The 18,837-nt window shown below is 43.3% G+C and overlaps 1 protein-coding gene across 1 annotated transcript in view; it reads left to right on the top strand.

Moving 5' to 3' along the window:
• Positions 1 to 1,971, top strand: part of NUP37 (nucleoporin 37) — a 125,703-nt gene extending 123,732 nt beyond the window's left edge. Inside the window, exon 10 of the mRNA XM_085653227.1 lies at positions 1,786 to 1,971. Within this exon, the coding sequence (XP_085509353.1) occupies positions 1,786 to 1,899 (114 nt within the window). The 3' untranslated portion in view covers positions 1,900 to 1,971. The remainder of the gene's footprint in view (positions 1 to 1,785) is intronic.
• The last annotated feature ends 16,866 nt before the right edge of the window (positions 1,972 to 18,837 follow it).

The following is an 18,837-nucleotide window of genomic DNA, read 5'->3' as shown; positions in this document are numbered from 1 at the left end:
GCATTTTGTAGGTTCATCAGCAGCACACAAGAAATCTGCCGCAGCACACAAGAAATCTGCCGCAGCACATGTACCACAGTTGATTAGCTGACACATACTCCAGGGTTCCATTACTACCCCCAGAAACTTGACTTCTTATTATAGATGAATCCTGTTTCCTTAGTCATTCTGCTGAAATTTGAGGCCTTCTCTAAAATATTTCAAAGTAAGAGAAGTTTGAAAATCAACCTTACAAGGCAAAAAAGCCAAACTCCAATTCTTGATAATTCAAGACGTATCTTTCATGGGGATTATGTATGGCCCATTTTCCCTCTCATTATTCTTTTTCCTCCAGGCTGTAGTTTAGTTGTATATTAAGCATATTGGCACCCACACCCCCTTTTCCTCAAACTCTTCCTCCAACTTGGACGGTACCATACATTGTTTGGATCCTTACAAATGTATATTATTTTGATGAAAATAGACTGAAGTTATTCTCGACTCTGGAAGGCACCTTGTATGTGTCCAAAGCTTCAGGTGGTTCACGACTTATTTACTTGAATGTTATCAGGTATCCGGTTCTGCCGATCAGCGCCAAGCCCTGTTGAATATCATTGTACAGCAGCAACATGGCTACTCAGCAGATGTTCTTCAAAACCTAAACTATGTTGTAGATGTGAAATGGAGATGTTGCTTATTTAGGCCAATGTCCTTTTTAAAAATGCTTTACACTATGTTTGTTATGAAATGGCTTCTTTATCCCCTGAACGTTCTCCATGCATTAGTCCGAAAGTGTGGGGCCTGGAAGTACCAGTAGGTACAGGTTACTCCTCTGCTAGCCCTTAGCTCCCTTGTTAAAGGCTTCATCACCCTACATCTCCTACCTCTCTCTATGCCTGTTAGAAATAACTTGGGCACGGGGACTGTGGGGTGTCTGGGCGGAACCTGCAGGATCCTTATGTAGTTTTTGTTCTTTGCTTAGCATGAGCTGCACTGGTCCCCTGGCTGGCGAGCAGGCCATTCCATGGGTTCAGGAGTAGGGGGCATCCTAGTGATTCATTCCAGCCGCGTGCACTCGATAAACAATATTCGGTTTGCCTTCTGGCAGTGAGTGTCTGTGTGTTGAGGAAGGTATGTGGGGGGGAATCTCAACACTGAGCAAAAGTAATTACTGCAAATACTCTTCATCTCTTGAACTCACTCGGAGCAAAGCTGGTGAAATATCTGCTCTTCACAGTCCGTTTGCATTATAATCTTGTGCTACTTGGGACAGCTTGTCTGGCACAGCTTATAATGATGGAATTGTGACGTTTTATCAATGGGCATTAATTGAATACATACGCGTTTTGAATTTGGAGGGGGGTGGGGATCTGTTTCCAGTGCGGCGCTGCTTCAGTAGAAGGTAGCCAGATGTGTGCATCCATCCGTCTGTGTGATGACCATGTAATAAGGGTACTAGGTACATGTTCTTCAGCTCAGGACTCAAGTGCGCTCTGAGTTTCCAGAGACTCTGTAATTCTTGAGGTAGTAATTGTAGTATGATCAGTGTAGACCTGGGTTTTGAATACAACAAATGGCCAAAGTATATATTTTGAATTTATTTGTAGGGTCCTTTTTATCGTTCTGCGTTACCTATTGATGTAATGATGATAAAACGTTTAGTTTGTATGGTTTTACCCCAAAAACTATATAGAGTTGCTTTAGCAGCAGTAAGTAAACTTGCTACTTCCACCTTTGATTACAGAATAAGAATAAATCCTGAATTAACCGTGTGAGTAATGAATATTTGTCTTTTTTTGCTTTTAGCCCATCCTCATTGGTTCGGCTTCTGTTGGATCTGGTTTAAGCTGGCACAGAAATCTTCCCCTGTGTGTCATCGGAGGATATCGTAAACTTTTATTTTGGTTAACTGAAATGTGAAAAAAAACACTGGGCACATTCTGATAACGGTTTTGTAACTTTTTTTTCTAATAAAAATCTGGAGAAAGTGAATCAATTATACTTTGTTTCTTTTGTGAGCCGCCAAATGAGTCCATGGCTGATGATGCATGAATTCGGATCGAAGCTTATGCAAGAAAATCTTCCAATCCAAGGTGGAAAGACACTCGATGGCCCCTTGCACCATTGTTTATAACGTTGCATCCTCCAGATGCAAACTTCAGTTGAGACTTCCAAGACAAACTAGGAAATTGTAGCCACTGTCCTTTGTCATCCTTTCAGTATCTGTCCAGCGTAACATTCTTTTTTTTAATTTTTATTTTTATTTTAAGGACTCTTGCTCCCCTTCAGTCATTTGCTGATTTTTGTAGTGTATCTTGGAGAACAACAGCTTGACATGTAGGGGGGCTGACTTGTCATTTGATGTCAATAGAATAAATACTTCAAAGTTACAAAAACGTAATTATTTATAGTGCTTTAAAACTGCATGGTTACTATAATGTGCTTTGTATATTCTGAATGATAAGTAGTAGTGTTCTTATGTTGATTCGTACAGTTCTTATTGCACCACTATTCTGGCCCGCCTGATCATGGTTAGTCTACCTTCTGGGACGGGCACACGGCCCTCCCTGTCACCTACCAGTTTGGCAGCTTTTGTTTCCTCCGAAGTTAGACCTGATTCTTCACTGTTCACTCCATCTCGGATCTTAGCCGTTTGTCTTCCTGTGCACCTAGTTTATGGTGCTAGCAGGCTGTCTCATGAGAATCATGGAGGTGGCCAGAAGACAGTCGCCGGGTGTTGGTGCAAAAACAAGCATCTCACATTGTGCCACTGCAAACAATCTATTAATATACTGTAAACTGTGTTGTTTTTGTTGGCCACCTAGTTAGATAGTGATATCTAGTATGTCCGACATAAGTTATTTGACCGCTGTCATTGCATATACATTTTCAGGCAGTGTTTCTCTGAACTCCGCTGTCAGATGACATTTTGATGGACCACCCAGTTTGTTTCTCTGTGTTTTGAGAATTTAACCAGTATGGATGTGGATGTGAATTTTTCATCAGTGCTATGTCAGTCATTGGAATTCATAAGATCACTGTGAAAACAAGAGGCTTTGCCTCCACGTTTTTTAATTTTTTTTTATTGAACCTACATTCTGAGATGTTCCGAGTTCACTTAATTCTGTTGTATCTAGCGCTACTGCAGTGTTTTACAGGCAGTCCACTACTTATGATGGCTTTAGATCAGATTAACTAAATTCACACCTCCACCGCTCCTTGGTGTGTCTCATACTCTGATATGATGCAGCATCACATTGATCGCTCCTCCCGATCCCTCCCTTCCACTCGAAGGCTACCATGGCTAAGCAGTCAACTAGGTTGCCACACACTTTCTGTAAGCCGTACTTCTTGGCTGCTGGGTGGATAGTCAGCTTGATCACATTATTGAGTTTTCACTTACTATGCTTGAGTGTAGGTTTTTTGTTTGTTTTTATTTTCAGCTTTAGTACAGTTTTGAAGTGCTGTAACCTCTACCAACAACTGTTTACAAAGATCGACTGAACGTGAATGAAAAAAAGTGTCTTTTGCAGTCCTCCTCCTTTGTCCCTCTTTATCAGGATGTCTCGCCTGCTGTCCCAGCTCAATTGCTACATGTCAGTTTGAGTTTATAGACATGTAAACAGCACCGGGATGAAATCTAGTTTAATATAGCAAGTATAAGTAAGTTGGCCTATTTTACTACGCATAGTTTTTTGCTTCAAGACTCCAGTTTTTATCGTAATAGCAGAAAAATAGGTAGTAGAATAATCTTATCAGTATGGGGACATCCGCTGTCTCAAAAGAAAGGCTTGATTCTTTATTGTTACTCCTCATCTCGGATCTTAGCCTTTCTCTTCTTCAACACCCAGTTCTAGTCCTGGCAGGTTCTCATGAGAATCCTTCAGGTGACCAGAAGGCAATCTAACAAATGTTGGTACATAATCAAGTGTCTCGCATTTCGCCATAAAAATAATTATCGCTCAACTTCCAGCTATTAAAGGAAATGCCAAAACGTAATTATTTAATGTGAGGAAGGGGGTATCCCTTCCCCACATTAAATAATTGCTAAGCGGTGGCCAATTAATACAACTAGTCACACTACTACACTTGGGTAAGGATGCTACTGATATGTTTTCTATTTAAATCTCAGATTCACAATCCTGTGCCTAAAGCTAAACAAATACACACAAAGTATATTCATGTTTATGTATATGCAATATTATAGATCAAATTATTTATATTTTTATAAAGAAAATAAACAAATCCACTTATGGCAATTCCTTACTATGCATAATTACGCCAACGTTTTTATTAAAGCAAAATTCATAAACTGAAGTTGTTCATAACCTTGTATAATTTATTTATGGTGCCTACCTATCCCTGTACTACCAGTGTTCCTACATTTAGACGTAATTCATTGTTGTCAGGTCAGATTATAAAATAGATTGACACGGTTTTGGTTGGATTTAAATGCATGTGGTTGTAGTCTGGAATACGAAGTAGTGTATATCGATCTACCCGATTGTCATAGCCAAATATCGAGGATGGAATGCATAGAGGTAAGCATATATTAACTACCTATTCAGAACAACATAATACAGCATTTACAGAGAAAATTCACAGAGGGGCAAAACGGTAAATCATTTTTGCCCTGTCAATTTATGTATGTGAGCTATAAAACTCCTCTTTCTTTGTTGTTTTTAGGAAGATCTCAGGAGATATTTTAAGAAAGTAGCTCTGTATATACTGCACCAAAGTAAGGTTCAATGTGCACAGAGTCCACAGTCCCCAGAGGTTTGGCAGAGGCTAAATTTAGATATAACCTTACTCTCTAAAGTAGTAGCTTGGTCGAGCAGTAAGGCAGTATCAGAGGACGGTGTAAAGCATTTGTTGTACACACTCAGTCAGCAAATGGCCTCACACACTCAAGAACGTAACTCTAGGCCAATATTTTGTATATAAAAATATATAGTTGTTTTATTTTAGAACCAACAATAGGTATCAAAATCTACTTTCTCAGAATGAGATGCCTTAGTTAAATACTTTCAATGGGCAGAAGACTTATGAATGCAATACTTAGTTGTTGCAATAGGCAACACAATTATAACATTGAGCTCAATGGGACTTTTTAAGTAAATGCAATTTCAGTTACTTTACGTATGATTTTCTTACTCAGGGTTGGATCCTGGATTCAACCTTGGTGCATTTCCTGTAAACAGTTGAAAGAAATCGTTTTTGTTACACAGGCGATTTTTAAGGAATATTTGTAAGTTTCAAAAATCGACACTTAGAAGTATTTCTGGCAAAAACCAGGCAATGTTATCCTATGGAGGAAAATCAAGTTATTGGTACGTATGGTTGTAATTACTTTTTAGGGTCAGTGCAGGGCACCAAGATCCAGCCCTGGGATCTCTCCTGATAGCAGGTGAGCAATTTCGTTTTCGTTGATCGGCTGATTTTTAGTGAATATTTTAAAGTTTCAAAACTCGACACTTAGAAGAATTTCCAAGTGAAAGCAGTCAATGTTACCCTATGGAGGAAAAAGTGAGTTATCGGCTTTTGGTTAAGTACTCAACTGGCAGAGTTAACGTTCTGGGCATAGACTCCGGGGTCTCCCAGGGTCAGGTAGGTACAGTTGTTACACCCTCAGCGGCACAGGGGCAGCCGGGTGCAGAGAGAGTTAGGCCCAATGTTAGCCTATGGCGGGCAGGGGGCCTTTGGTTGGTGGCTGCTAGCAGGCAGGCCACACGGATGTGGGAGCTGGGCTCCTGGTCACTTACTCAGGGCAAGTGGGGAAGTAGATTAGGATAGATGTTGCACTCCCAAAGGCACTCGGGCGGCTGGGTGCAGGGTGCTTTTGAGCCGTCAGGCGCTCAATGGATTTCAATGGAGAAGCTACAAAACGAACCAAGGCTGCAAGCTCGGGGAGATTCTTCAGGTGCGACCACCACTTCGAGAGGTAAGTTGGGAAGCTGTAGGTTAGGTAGGCACCCAGGAGCTGGGCACACGGGGCCACAGGGCGCCGGGTGCAGGGAGTGTCTTTTCACGTCGGGAAATCTTACCCTCAGCTAGTGGCGGTTGGAGGGGTCCCTGGTTCTGAGGCTGCAGGCGTTGTCAGGAGCGTCAAGGTGGGTCCTTGGGTGCTGGATTCTTGGTCACAGTCGCCGGGGGGGATGTCCTCGGGGTCTTTGTCCACTCCGGCACAGGCCAGGCTTGGCGGGTGCAGTGTGTGCAGGAGTCACGGTTCCTGGTTGGCACCAGGGGCTCGTTACTTGCTTTGAGCAGAACCACTGCTCTTGGGAGTCCCAGTCTTTTAGAGTCACAAGGCAGGCAGGTCCTCCGGGGTTTTCGAGGTTGCTGACCACTGGAGACGCCGGTGTTTAGCAGGAGCAGGTTCGAGGGTCGACAGGCCTGCAGGGCTAGGGCCAAGTCAGTTGGTGTCGTCCTCTTGTTCTTTCTTCTTGTTCTTCTTGCTTGTTTTGGATTCGGGATCTGAGGAAGGAGGGTTCAGGGTGTCCCTAAACACCAATGGGTCCCTTCCCTGGGGTTGGTACACCCCCTATCCTGCCACTCTCCAGTGGGAGGGGGGCAGGAATCCTAATTGGGCACGGCTCCCCATCCTCAAGATGGCGAGAGCCCAGAGTGGTGCTTCACCTCGCCTCCCCCACCTGAGGGGGGGTTGGCAGAGGCTGGCACACCCCCTTTCCTCACTTGGGCTTTCCTGCCAGAGTGAGGGTCAGAACCAGTGTAGGCGAGTTGCTGAGTACAGCAAGTGGCCTGGAGAAACTCACAAAGGCGGCATGCCTTTGAAGCATCCCCTACCCATCCTGGGGGAGGAGACCTAGCATCTCGCCCAGGATGTGCATTGTGGCAGACTCACGAGAGCGGATGGCTCTCTACCCAGGGATCCAGCAACATGTCTACTGGGTGGCAGCCTAGGCAGCCTCTCAGTCAGGATGCTGGTTGTTGGTTAGTTTCCGGGAGCATCTCTAAGATGCCCTCTGCCGTGCATCTTACATTAAATCCCACACTGGCATCAGTGTGGGTTTAATGTGCTGAGAAGTTTGATATCAATCTTCAGTGCAGCCATCATGGTGTTGTGGAGTTCGTAATGTCGACCACCCAGCACCATATACTCTTAATGGCAACACTGCACTTACAGGGCCCAGGAATGGACCTGGGCACTGTAGGGGTACAGGGCTCATGCACCTGTACCCTCACCACTGGCATAGTGCACCCAGCTAGAGGGGTGACTGAGGTATGCCAGGGCAGTGTGTTTGTGGGCATTGCACACAGGGATGTGTGCCATGTCGACTCTTGGTTTTGTTCTGCACCCAGACACTCAGCCTCAGCCTGCAAAGGCAGTGTGTGTGTGTCAGGGCACAGGGCCTCTAAGGGTTGCACAACAAGTGCTGCAGCCCTTAGGGGCCTTCTCTGGTCACAGTGCCCTGGGTACCTATGGTACCATTTACCAGGGGCTGACTGGTGACCAGAGATGCCAATTGGGTTTAGCCTGTTATGCAGTTTTAGGGAAGAAACACAGGCCCTGGGCACCTGATTGGCAGGAGCCCAGGGCACACCAAATCAAAGAGCATCAGTAGTCTGGCAACAGAAAAAAAAGGGGGGGGTTTACTGCAACAGAAACCCACTTTCTCACAGTTATCCATTAATTGGTGAATCCTCTCCAGACTGACAGCCTACCCCTTCAGGGCTGGATTTTCTACAGTGTGATGCCCAGGTGGGTATTGTGCCATGCAGTAAAGTGGAGTTGGATCAACAGATACAACATCTGCGGCATTAAATGCTGAATCTGTTAGGGCTCATTTTTAAGTGATGTCAAATAATATTGATAAAGACCGTGGAGCTTCCTACCATCTCCAATGGTTTATGGTGCTGTAGCATCAATTTGGCATCATCTTTCTTCATGCATGTGTACATGCAATTATCCAATCGTAGAAGTCAAGATCTAAACCCCATATAATAATAGTTTTAATAGTACCAAGCATGCACGTTACTTGCCCTTTGAGGATATGACAAATAAGGACAACTGCATCCATAGCAACCACAGGCGGAAGTGACCAGATTTTGCCACAGCTGACAGTTTTTGGTCAAGCCTCTGCAGAAGCCTAATTGACTCTAGCTGCCAGGCTAATCTCTGAGTGTAAACGTTTTGACCACATCTCCCCAGCACTCAAAGCCCTAAATTTGCTTCCCGTTGAAGGAAGATCCTCCTATAAGACTGCACGCATACACACAAATGTAATTAACTTTTTGCCTATTTGTCAATATAATAATGTTTTTTTTATCCTGACGTGCAAGTTTTTATCCTATTGAACAACTGTTTTTTACTGTTACGATCAATGCTCATGTAAAGTGCTCTGATACCCACGGGCCAGCCAGCACTATATAAAACCTTTCAAATAAATAAAAATAAAATAAGAAGCCCTCAGTGTGTCATAAAGACACGCAAAGCAGAACAAGTTTAATCTGTATCGCAAGGCAAAGCAGTACATAGATTTTCTGGGTTGCATACCAACTGCTCCAAAACTACTGTGTAGTAGGTTTGTCTCTCCGTAGTGGGATATGGTCAAGGAGCCCATCTCCAGTCGGCATGTTCACTTACACAGTGGCCCTTTCTAAGGACATGCCCCAAATTGATGCCAAGCTGAGGCTATCTTGGATGCATGATCCCTTGCACCGCCGTCACCTTTACCACAACACCAAATGCTGCTCAGGATGTTGCAAAAAAGCCAGCTGTACTTTCTTCCAGTAGTGTAGGAGGAGACAGTCCTATCACTTGGCAGATCGTTCTGTCTCCTGTATATAATCTACCATAAATCGAAATTGGCTGTTTAGTTATGTGGAATTATCGAGGTCTTGGTGACTACCACGTCTAAGGGGCTATCACTTGACACTCCAAATGTTACCCCTCGACTTATGAATAGGCTCTTCTTTCTTACCAGGGAACTGATGGTGGGCCTTTGGTCTAGAGGTGTGAACGTAAACACGTCCAAGATTTGGTTAGTCCTATTAACTGTAAAATTCTTGTAAGTCCCCTCCAAAGAAGCATACAACTTTGAACAGAACATGGACAGAGAGGCAGCAGTTGGCAGGAATGGGCGTTACTAAGGCATTGCCAGTGCTGGAGTTTGATATTTTAGCAGCAGTCTCCTTTCCAGCTGCCCTGCATTGTATAGTTTAAAGCTACTAAAGGCAGCTACCTTGCATTCATTTCTCAGTGAGAAAGAAGATTTTATAAAAAAATACCGATTCCTTGCTCGCATAGATGGATAAGAAAATGAGGAGATGAGTGCCCATCCAACATGAACACCAGCCATTTGCTGCTGTACAGACAGATATGAACTGTTACAAATCTAGATGTGTCTGGAGCTTCTTTAATGTGTACTCACATCTTTGTAAATTCCATTTGCACAAAACCATCTCGAAGTGTCAATCTTTTTAAATATGGCAAAGGAAGGTTACTGTAAATCCGAAATGCAGGAGGCCAGCTCCTATTTTAATCTCGTGACAACTGTGACTTAGACCATAAATATCAAACGTTCTGTACAAACCGGGCAAATGGAAGAAATGCTGCACCAATTGTAACAATTGAACCGCACAAAAACACATCTCTGCAAAAACATGAGCACTCTTGAACACCCAGGGGATCTTTGCCCCTTACCTCTGTGCCGTTAACTACTATGAGGACTTGGCACTCAAAAAGAAGTCACAGGAAGGAATCTCCAAGTATCTCGTACCCTACTTAAAACTCAAGTCTACAAGAATCTCCAATTCAGGGCATTATTCATTTACTTAAGCAGAAGTGGTGAAGCAGCCACACCCTAATCTTTGGATGAGTGGGCCACCGCCTCATCGGGAAGAGTGAATGCCCTGAAAGGCCACCATGTAAATGGAGGCAGACTTTTACAAAAAGGTGAAGTCTGCACTGGTATTCTGAGAACCACCTTTCACCACCGCAGACTTCGCTTTTTTTTGTAAAAGTCTGCCTCCATTTACATGGTGGCCTTTTAGGGCATTCACTCTGCCCCATGAGGCGGTGGCCCACTCATCCAAGATTAGGGTGTGGCTGCTGCACCACTTCTGCCACCACAGCGGACCTCCTGGTGGATGTGTCCTGCCATGAAGGCTGCTCCAGAAAGGGAGGCTTGCCCACTGGAGGTGTGTTTGAAGAGCCAGCCATTCTTTGGCGGAATGGCTGTTTGTGCCCACATGTAAATCAGTTTGGCTGGGATTTGTGGAAATCCTGCACATTTATACTGGCACGAGGAAAGTGCAGAGTCTGCTTTTCAGCAGAGGAATTGAGTGAAAAGATAACTGTTTGCCCATCCCCACAATCGAAGCTTGTGTGTAGCTATACCACCAAACTACACTCCTTCATCAAAACATACCTACTGCGGGTTTACATGATTTTCTGGGCATGTTAGATGACGTGGAGGGACAGTGAATGGAGAGATGGTCCTTGGCGGGAAGCTGGAGACCCAGCAGGCACTGCGCTACGAGAGATGGGTCCATTCTGCCATCCACATCCCTGGAGACGCAGAGGTGGGCCACCTCGATAGTGATGAACTCTTGGCACCTGCAAACTGTTGTATTTGGTTTGGATTTTATTTTCTCATTTCCTTTAAGGAAAAGGGTCTGATGTGCAGGTAGTATTTTTGTTGGCTCCTCGACTTGTGCACAAAATGTGAATGGCAAATAAAATCCTCCCAGTGCATTGCTTAACAGGCAGACTTACATTATAGTTCTGTAGGGTAAACTACTAGCGGCCAGGGTAGACCCTCGCTGTGGCAAGGGATGTGCATTGTAATAGTTTCATTATAAACCCGTGAAGCTGATGCAGCCAGAACTGATAAATGCTCGTTTCCGGAGCATTTCAGCAGGATAACTTGTCGTCAAAGCTCCAGGTTTTTACGTATGGTGCATTACCGGGCATGATGTGGAATGAAAGTCAACATTCAACAATCTGCTTCTTCTTTTTCACCAGTATGTGAATCAGTTCTTTGGAAACTGGACATCAGACTGAATTGTATTTGTATTTATATAGCGCTTACTTAGTAACGAGTCGTCCCTAAGAGCTCATCGGCGAGTTGCACGCTACTCCGAACCCAAAAAGGATTAGTGGTCAGTGGTAAATTTAGTATAGGGAAATATGAATTAATTTGAGCGGAGGACATGGGAGTGAGTTGGTTGGTTAGATTGAAAAGGATAATGGAGAGATTAGGGGGGGATTAAGACAGCAAATAAACACAAAGCTTTATAACCAAGAATGATCATGTACATGGTGCTTTGAGAACAAAACTAGTCGCATGAACTTTGGTTACCCACCAATAACAGTCCAAGTAACAACATACACACTCCTTACTAAAATAACTCCGCCTCTTTGAGCACCCTTTGTCAATACCTTTCCCTCTGTCACAATTTGATTACATTCGCATTTTATGAATATATTTCCTTTTACAGGTTGATATATTTCTAGTTCGAAGCTGCGCGGACTTTTGTCGACAACATTTATACTCTCGTTCCTGTCCCTTAACACACGGTGTTTCAAATCGTGTTGCGTGCTGTGGGTCCGTTACATCGCTCCATATTTAGATCAACTCTGTACCAGTGACATTTTATCAGTCTGTCCGACATAGAGCTGATGGCTGCCTCGCTGTGCTCGTGCTGCGTGCGGCTCGCACCTCACAGGCTCGCCCTCACTGCATCAGATGCCTTATCTCATTGTCTCCGACTCATCCCTGACCTGGCGGGATGCGCCTTGCCTATAGATTGGTTCGCCAAGCATTTCTATATCTTAGACCCTGCCCTACAGGGTGGTGCGGTAGGCGGCATTTACCCTTTCCAAGTCAGCCCTTTGTGCTCTGGTGGCCGTCCGCCTCAAAGTGTCAGGTTGCAAATTATTCATTTAGGTTCTCGGTATCTGGGTACACTCACTAGAGTTGTTGATGGGCCTGTCAAGAAGAAATGTTATACCGTTGAGGACCCCTCTTCCAGATTTTACACCTGGCCTTGTCAGCCAAAAATCAAGGTGTATCAACCCAGATGTTTTAGCAGGCTGGACTGAAAGTTCCTGTTGGAAGTTAGGGGATGCGAACTACGCCCTCTGGGTGGACAGTCTCAGCTCCATTCTACTAAGAATTTACCTTATACTCTGAGACCTGGCCACAGATGGGGCAGGCCAGTCCAGTGGCGTAACAAAAATGATTGGGCTGCCCCCAAATAAGATGATTAAAAACGATAAGATTACATTTATAATTAGAAGAATTGTGAACGTTCATCATAATACAAGTTTATAAAAACATGTAAACCGATTATAACATAAAAGTTCATTGGGAGGTGATTTAAGAAGAGAAATCAAACTCTGTACACTTGTAGAATTACACTTTGTTTGAATTGGTTTTAAAAACCGCTTTCTAGCAACAACTATTGTGGAGTTAGGACAGACAAATAAAATGTGCATCAGGTCTTGAACTCCTCCTTTACAAAGGTCACATAAGCTACTAGCATTATTGTTATTTGTCCATTTACAAGTAAAAGATTTAAAAGGGAGAATCCCAAATCGAAGTAAAATCATGCATCGCCAGGCGCCGTGTCTTACAAGTTAAAGTAAGATATTGTTGCCTTTGTTTAAATTCAATTGACTCAGCATATACCTTATAACATTGCAATTTTGTTCAGTGCTGGAAATCAAGATCATAGCTTATCCTTGGAGTCAAATGTTTTAGATAGAGTTTCAAATGTGCCGGGGTCCAGGTTTTCAGCAGATCAACTGTTCATTCTGACAACTTCAGTGCAAACGCTAAGTTTCGATGAAAGACTTATTTTGAGGATCCTTGGTCAAAGATTTCCGATTTTAGTAGAGTTCTTAAAGTACCTTGTTCAGCATGTAAGATGTTATACGCCCATCGAATAACGCTAGTGATTCCTCTAGCATATGTACTAGTTAGAGAAAACTCGAGGCGCAGGGCTTGCGCGGGTACAGCTTGAGGCACTTTGGTTCATTTCTGAAGAATCTGGCTTTCTTTGAGTTGTATTGGTTGCCATTGAGTTATAGGAATGTGCCCAAGAGCGTATGAAAGTACATGTGGAATATTGATACTAAAAACCTGTAAAAGGGATGAAAAGTGCCTGTGCCCAGTAGAGGAGTATAATTGTTGAAGCGCCCCAGCATGAACATCAGTTTTGTAGGCCAAGTGCTGCAGATGGGAATAATTTTTTTCAGTTTGAGAAAAAATACGACCTAAATAGGTGTATTCCTTAACTATTTCCAGCGGTTGTCCTCCTAAAGTCCAGTTATAATTTACGGATCTTTGTCTTCCTCGAAAAGGAACTATTTTTGTTTTTGTTATGTTGGAGACTAAAAAAAACGTTATGTATATAACGTAAGTGCATGCAGATTCCTTTGGAGGCTGAACGGAGTAAGATCAACGATAATCACATCATCAGCATACATCAAGGTGTGAATTTTATGTAATGATATTTTCGGAGGAAAATTAATTACCTGCATAAAACAATCTGGGAGATCACTAAGGAAAAGGGAAAATAGAGGAGCTAAAAGAAAACCCTTGCCTTAGGCCATTCGATGTTTTAATTGGGGGTGTGAGGCCCCTCTCATTCCCCAATAACACTTGGCACCAAGTTTCGGAGTGGAGTGACACAATTATATGTAACAGGTTGTCTCGGATTCCTAGTTTTTTTTTTAGCTTGCACCAGAGTGTTGGTCTGTCCACTCTGTCAAATGCTGTTGAGAAATCGACAAAGACAGAGTAGACGACCTGTGATTTCGAAACTACATATTTATCAATTATTGTTTGTAACATCGCTATATTATCAGTTACAGAGTTTTTTTTTTGCGGAACCCAGCTTGGTTTAATGGGATTGATCCAGTTGAAAAGGCCCACTCTTTAAGATGGTCCAAAACGCTGGCCGCGAATATCTTTCCTGTCGCGTTGAGCAGGGCAATCTGTCGGTAGTTGCCAGGGGACAGTCGAGAGCCCTTCTTGTGTATTGGGATAATTATACTTCCTTTCCGAGATTTGGGAATTTCGCCAGTAGCGAAGCAGTGGGAAAAGAGGGGGCTAAATACAGGCTCTACTCCTTTGGATTCTTTTGGAGCACCTTTATTGGAATTTGATCTGGGCCCATTGCTACGGATGTTCTTGCATTTCTTATATGAAGTTAAATTTGAAATGGTGAAGGAGCAGCATCGTCAAGAATTGTGACCCCTGTCTTGCCTGATGGTCGTATCATTATTTCTTTCCTCACATTTATCTTGTATACGTTTGTTAAATACACTTCCCATTCCCTTGGAGGGACTGGTGAGGCTTGTAAAGCTGTTTTTTTTTGTGCCCGTTTCTTTCGCAGTAAGAGTCCAATATTCACGTATGTTTTTTTGTTTAGCCGCAATCTGAATGTCCATCCATTTTATATCCTGTTGCACTTTTCTTTCGCCCTCCGGTAGCGATTTGTAAGTGTTTTAATTTCCTATTGCCTACTGTCGGAGAAATGTAGGAATTGTACCCAAATTAATTTAAGTATTATTGCATTTTTGTTGAAATTTTTCCTTTTATGATTTCTTAATTGAGAGCTTCGCTTATTAAGGGAATCTGGAACTGGGAGCAAGAATTTGATAGTTGAGTGAGACTTGGGCTCAAATTACACAGGATGCTTGGGTGCTAAGGGGCTTCAATTTGGAAATAGTACAACGCTCCTCAAACTTTTCCCCATTACACCAATACAATTGTCAACAGAGAAACAAAAGCAGCAAAATAAATAACATTATTTCCCTACCTCCATTTGGAGGTTTTATAAGCCGCATTTTCTTCCTGGACAAGAAAGTGGGAATTAGTGGTCGGTCATCAACCTAGGGAATACAACGTCTGGATTCTCCACAGGTATTTAAATATGGAGGTCCTTCACTTCTGAGACCTTCTGGAAAAAAAAGAGGACTACACAGTGTAACTGGTCTTGATGGACAGTATTTCTCAGTCACCATGTTTCCTCTTTATCGATGCTACTTCCAATTTCGCTGCAAAGGATCAACCTGGGAGCGGGATGTATGACGGAACCACGCATTCTGGTGTAACCATGCCGTTACAACGTGGCTGTTGCAAGGCAAATGCCATTATCATGCATGTTTTTACAACGCATAGGCCTTTACAACAAAATTTGTTGTAAAAGCATGAATGGTAAAGGCATATGTGTTGTAAAGGATTTACAAGCAATTATAAGTATTCACAACGAAGTATAAACCCTTGTATATGAGTTAATATGTTACTAGTAAAATACTTACATTTTCATGCTAAGAACATGCATGGTAAAAATATACAGGTAGGTACAAACACCTGTTTTGTAAATATATATATATATATATATATATATATTCATTCACTGAAAAAACCATAGGTTTCAGGCACGTTATAGTTAGGAATTAGCATTTAAAAAACCTTAGAAATTCACTGAAAAAACCATAGGTTTCAGGGGCGTTCTAGTTAGCTGGACTTTTCACTCGTACAAAACCATTGAAATTCCCCCATTATAGTTAGTTCAGCTAACTATAACTCGCGCGCCCGCAATGCACTGCTGATGACATCACATATTACATCACTCATGACATGGACAGTGACATCACTCATGACATCACTCATGACATCTCAAATGACATCACTGATGACATCATCCAGTGAATGTGTGTTTTTCTGAAAATTACATATGTTTTATATATGTGTATCTCAAGGTCTATAGAAGAATAAATGGGTATATAAGTGTCTAAATGGAGGATTTGTTTTTGAAAAATTGATTGTATAACTGACTAAGTGTATCTTGGTGAATACATGGCTTAGTGAGTAATGTTTAAATATGTAAATATCTGTATCAGTCTCTCACTTTGTGTATAAGTGGCTACATGAGTGTCTATATAGGTTATTAGTTGGTTTTTTGAGTATCGGTATGAGTGTCTGTATGGGAGGTATTACGTAGTGCATAGGTGCATGAATGAGTGACTCACTGTATGTGTTGAAGACAGCATGTGTGCAGGACTGTATGGGTGGATGAGTGTGTTAGTGAGTGAATGACTCTCAATAGAGTCTTTATGAGTAACTACATATGTTTTAAACTAGTATATGTGACTATTGGTGTGTATATGTGAGAGATTGGAAGAGTTCCTGTATGAATAAGTATGTGTAAGTTTCCGTAGAAGTAAGTGTGGTGGTGTGTGTATAACTGTATATACAAGTAAATGGATGTTTGATTCTTTATTAGCATGAGTTACTGTGTGTGAGTAACTCTATGGATGAGTGGCGTTGTGTAACAGGATGTATAGGTGTATGATTCCATATGATGAGTGAGTACATGTATGAGTGACTGTATAGGACTGTTGCTGAATGAGTGGATGTGTATGTGGATCTTAGAATTACTGAATAGATTGTTGTAACTGGTATTGGTATGTCCATTGTTTTGAAAATTTTAGTTTCTATTTTTGAATGTGTGTATCAAAGGTTATATTAGGGGGAGAGGAGGTCTGCCACTCTATCACAAGGATGATGTCATCAGTGATGTCATTTTAGATGTCATCAGTGATGTCACTGACCATGTCATGAGTGATGTAATATGTGACGTCATCAGCAGTGCATTGCGGGCGCGCGAGTTATAGTTAGCTGAACTAACTATAACGGGGGAATTTCAATGGTTTTGTACGAGTGAAAAGTCCAGCTAACTATAATGCCCCTGAAACCTATGGTTTTTTCAGTGAATTTCTAAGGTTTTTTACATGCTAATTCCTAACTATAACGTGCCTGAAACCTATGGTTTTTTCAGTGAATTTCAAAGGTCTTTTTAAATGCTAATTTCTAACTATGCCTACAGAGATAGGACATGTGAAGAAAGAAGAAAAAACGCACAGAAAAAAAAAAGAAATGCAGAAAGAAGCAACAGAAGTCCTCAAAGACGAAGAAAAGTGCAGGAAGAAGGATAACGTGCAGAAAGAACAAACAGAAGAGCAGAAAGAAGCCTTGTTGCAAAATCATCCTGTACCCTCAACTTTTTCAGAAAGATACTGGTGGTAACTGAGTCTGACTAACCAGTCCTAGAGCCAGTGCTATGTTAAAAGACACTCGGAATACAGTGAAAACACCTACATACACTAAGGAACACTATGCGTTGGGGTCCCCCTGTGATTAGCATGACCTCCTCTGTAAGCCCCTAGTATATAATAGGGCAGGGGATTAAAACTACCTCTTAAAACGCGCCACAGAGCGTGTTTGCACACGTCACCTCAGGGCTCGTCCCCTCTCTTCCCCACTGTGTAAACAAGCCCTGTGGCCATTTTAAGTTGGGAGATTAAGTCCCTTTGAATCCTGAGGGTCCCTAGGGTCCAACTAGACCACTAGATACCTCCAGTAAGCGCCACAGAGCTGCGTTGCAGAGAGGTGTAAAAAGTGGCACGGCCTGGACCACCTCTCTGCAACACAGCTCAGTGGCGCTTACTGGAAGCACCTGGTGGGCTAGTTAGCCCCCAGGGGCCCTCAGTATTGAAGGGGAATTATTTCCCCAACTTAAAACGCGCCATAGGGCGTGTTTGCACACGTCACCTCAGGCCCCGTCCCCTCCCTTCCCCACTGTGTAAATGCGCCCTGTGGCCGTTCTAAATTGAGAGATTAAGTCCCCTTGAATCCTAAGGGTCCCTGGGGTCAAACTAGCCTACTAGGTACCTCCAGTAAGCGCCGCAGAGCTGCGTTGCATAGAGGTGTAAAAAGAGGCGTGGCCTCAGAACACCTGTTGCATAGCACGCGCTAGTGCCTGTGCTATCTCGCGCTCTCCAATGAATCTGTCATTGCGCACAATGTATAGCATATTATATTTCATGGCCCGGTTCTTCTTATATCACACTTTTTGGTGCATAGTTTATACCATATACTATATCTAGTTCTCATTTTCAATCGTGCTCTCAGGACTATGTTCTATATAATACTGCATCCACCTACCCTGGGGTGTTTCTGCCAAGTGAGTCCGGAGTCACAGTCACAAACGTCCTCTTCTTCCTGAATAAAAGTGAGATTATGCTGCATACTTGTTCATATTTTAAGTAGTTTGCACAGATACACATTTTAAAAACAATAAAGTTCCTAAAACCCACCTTCTCTGAACAGTTAGCTTGCTGCCCCATCCACCTCCTCCTCCTCCCTATCCTCTGTTGTCTGAATCCATGGACTAGCCTCCTCCCTCCTGCCATGCATGGTCTGATGTGCTGCCACTGCCCTCCATTTAGCATGATGTACCAGTCCACTCCTCCTGCCCTCCATTGCCCAATTCTATGGCCCATCATTGACCTCCTGCTTAGCCTCTGTGCTTAGCTTGCTGCCCCTATTCTCCTTCCCCCTGCTCTCCGATGTCTTTGTGCATGCCCCTGCTCCATCCTTTTTGCCCACCATGTTCCATGGACCTGCCACTCCTATCTACTCTGAGTGTTCTGTTGAGCTGCCACTCCCCTCCCACCTGCCTAGCATTGTCAGATGACTGTAACCTGTCCCTACCACCTCCACCCTGCCTGTCCACATGCCATGCCCCTATCCCCTTCCTTTTGTCCTCCATGGTCCATTTTACTGCCACACCCTTTTGCCCTCCCTGGTCTGTTGTGCTGCAACCTCTCCTCCTGCCTGCCCCGCGCGGTCTGTTGTGAGGCCCCTTCCCCTGAACTCTCTTGTCTGTGCCCAGGTCCTGACCTTCCCTTCTATCCTCCATGGTCTTTTGTGCAAGCCCCTGCACCCTCCTTCTTGCCCATCATAGCCATTGTGCTGCCACTAACGCTCCCGCCTGCCATGCATGGTATTCTGTGCTGCCATGGCCCCTCCCACCTTC

This window comes from Triturus cristatus, chromosome 4_1 (genome assembly GCF_964204655.1).
Source record: "Triturus cristatus chromosome 4_1, aTriCri1.1, whole genome shotgun sequence".
In the NCBI taxonomy this organism is placed as follows: domain Eukaryota; kingdom Metazoa; phylum Chordata; class Amphibia; order Caudata; family Salamandridae; genus Triturus; species Triturus cristatus.
Note: the sequence above shows the minus strand (reverse complement) of the source record. Positions and strands in the feature narration are given on the sequence as shown.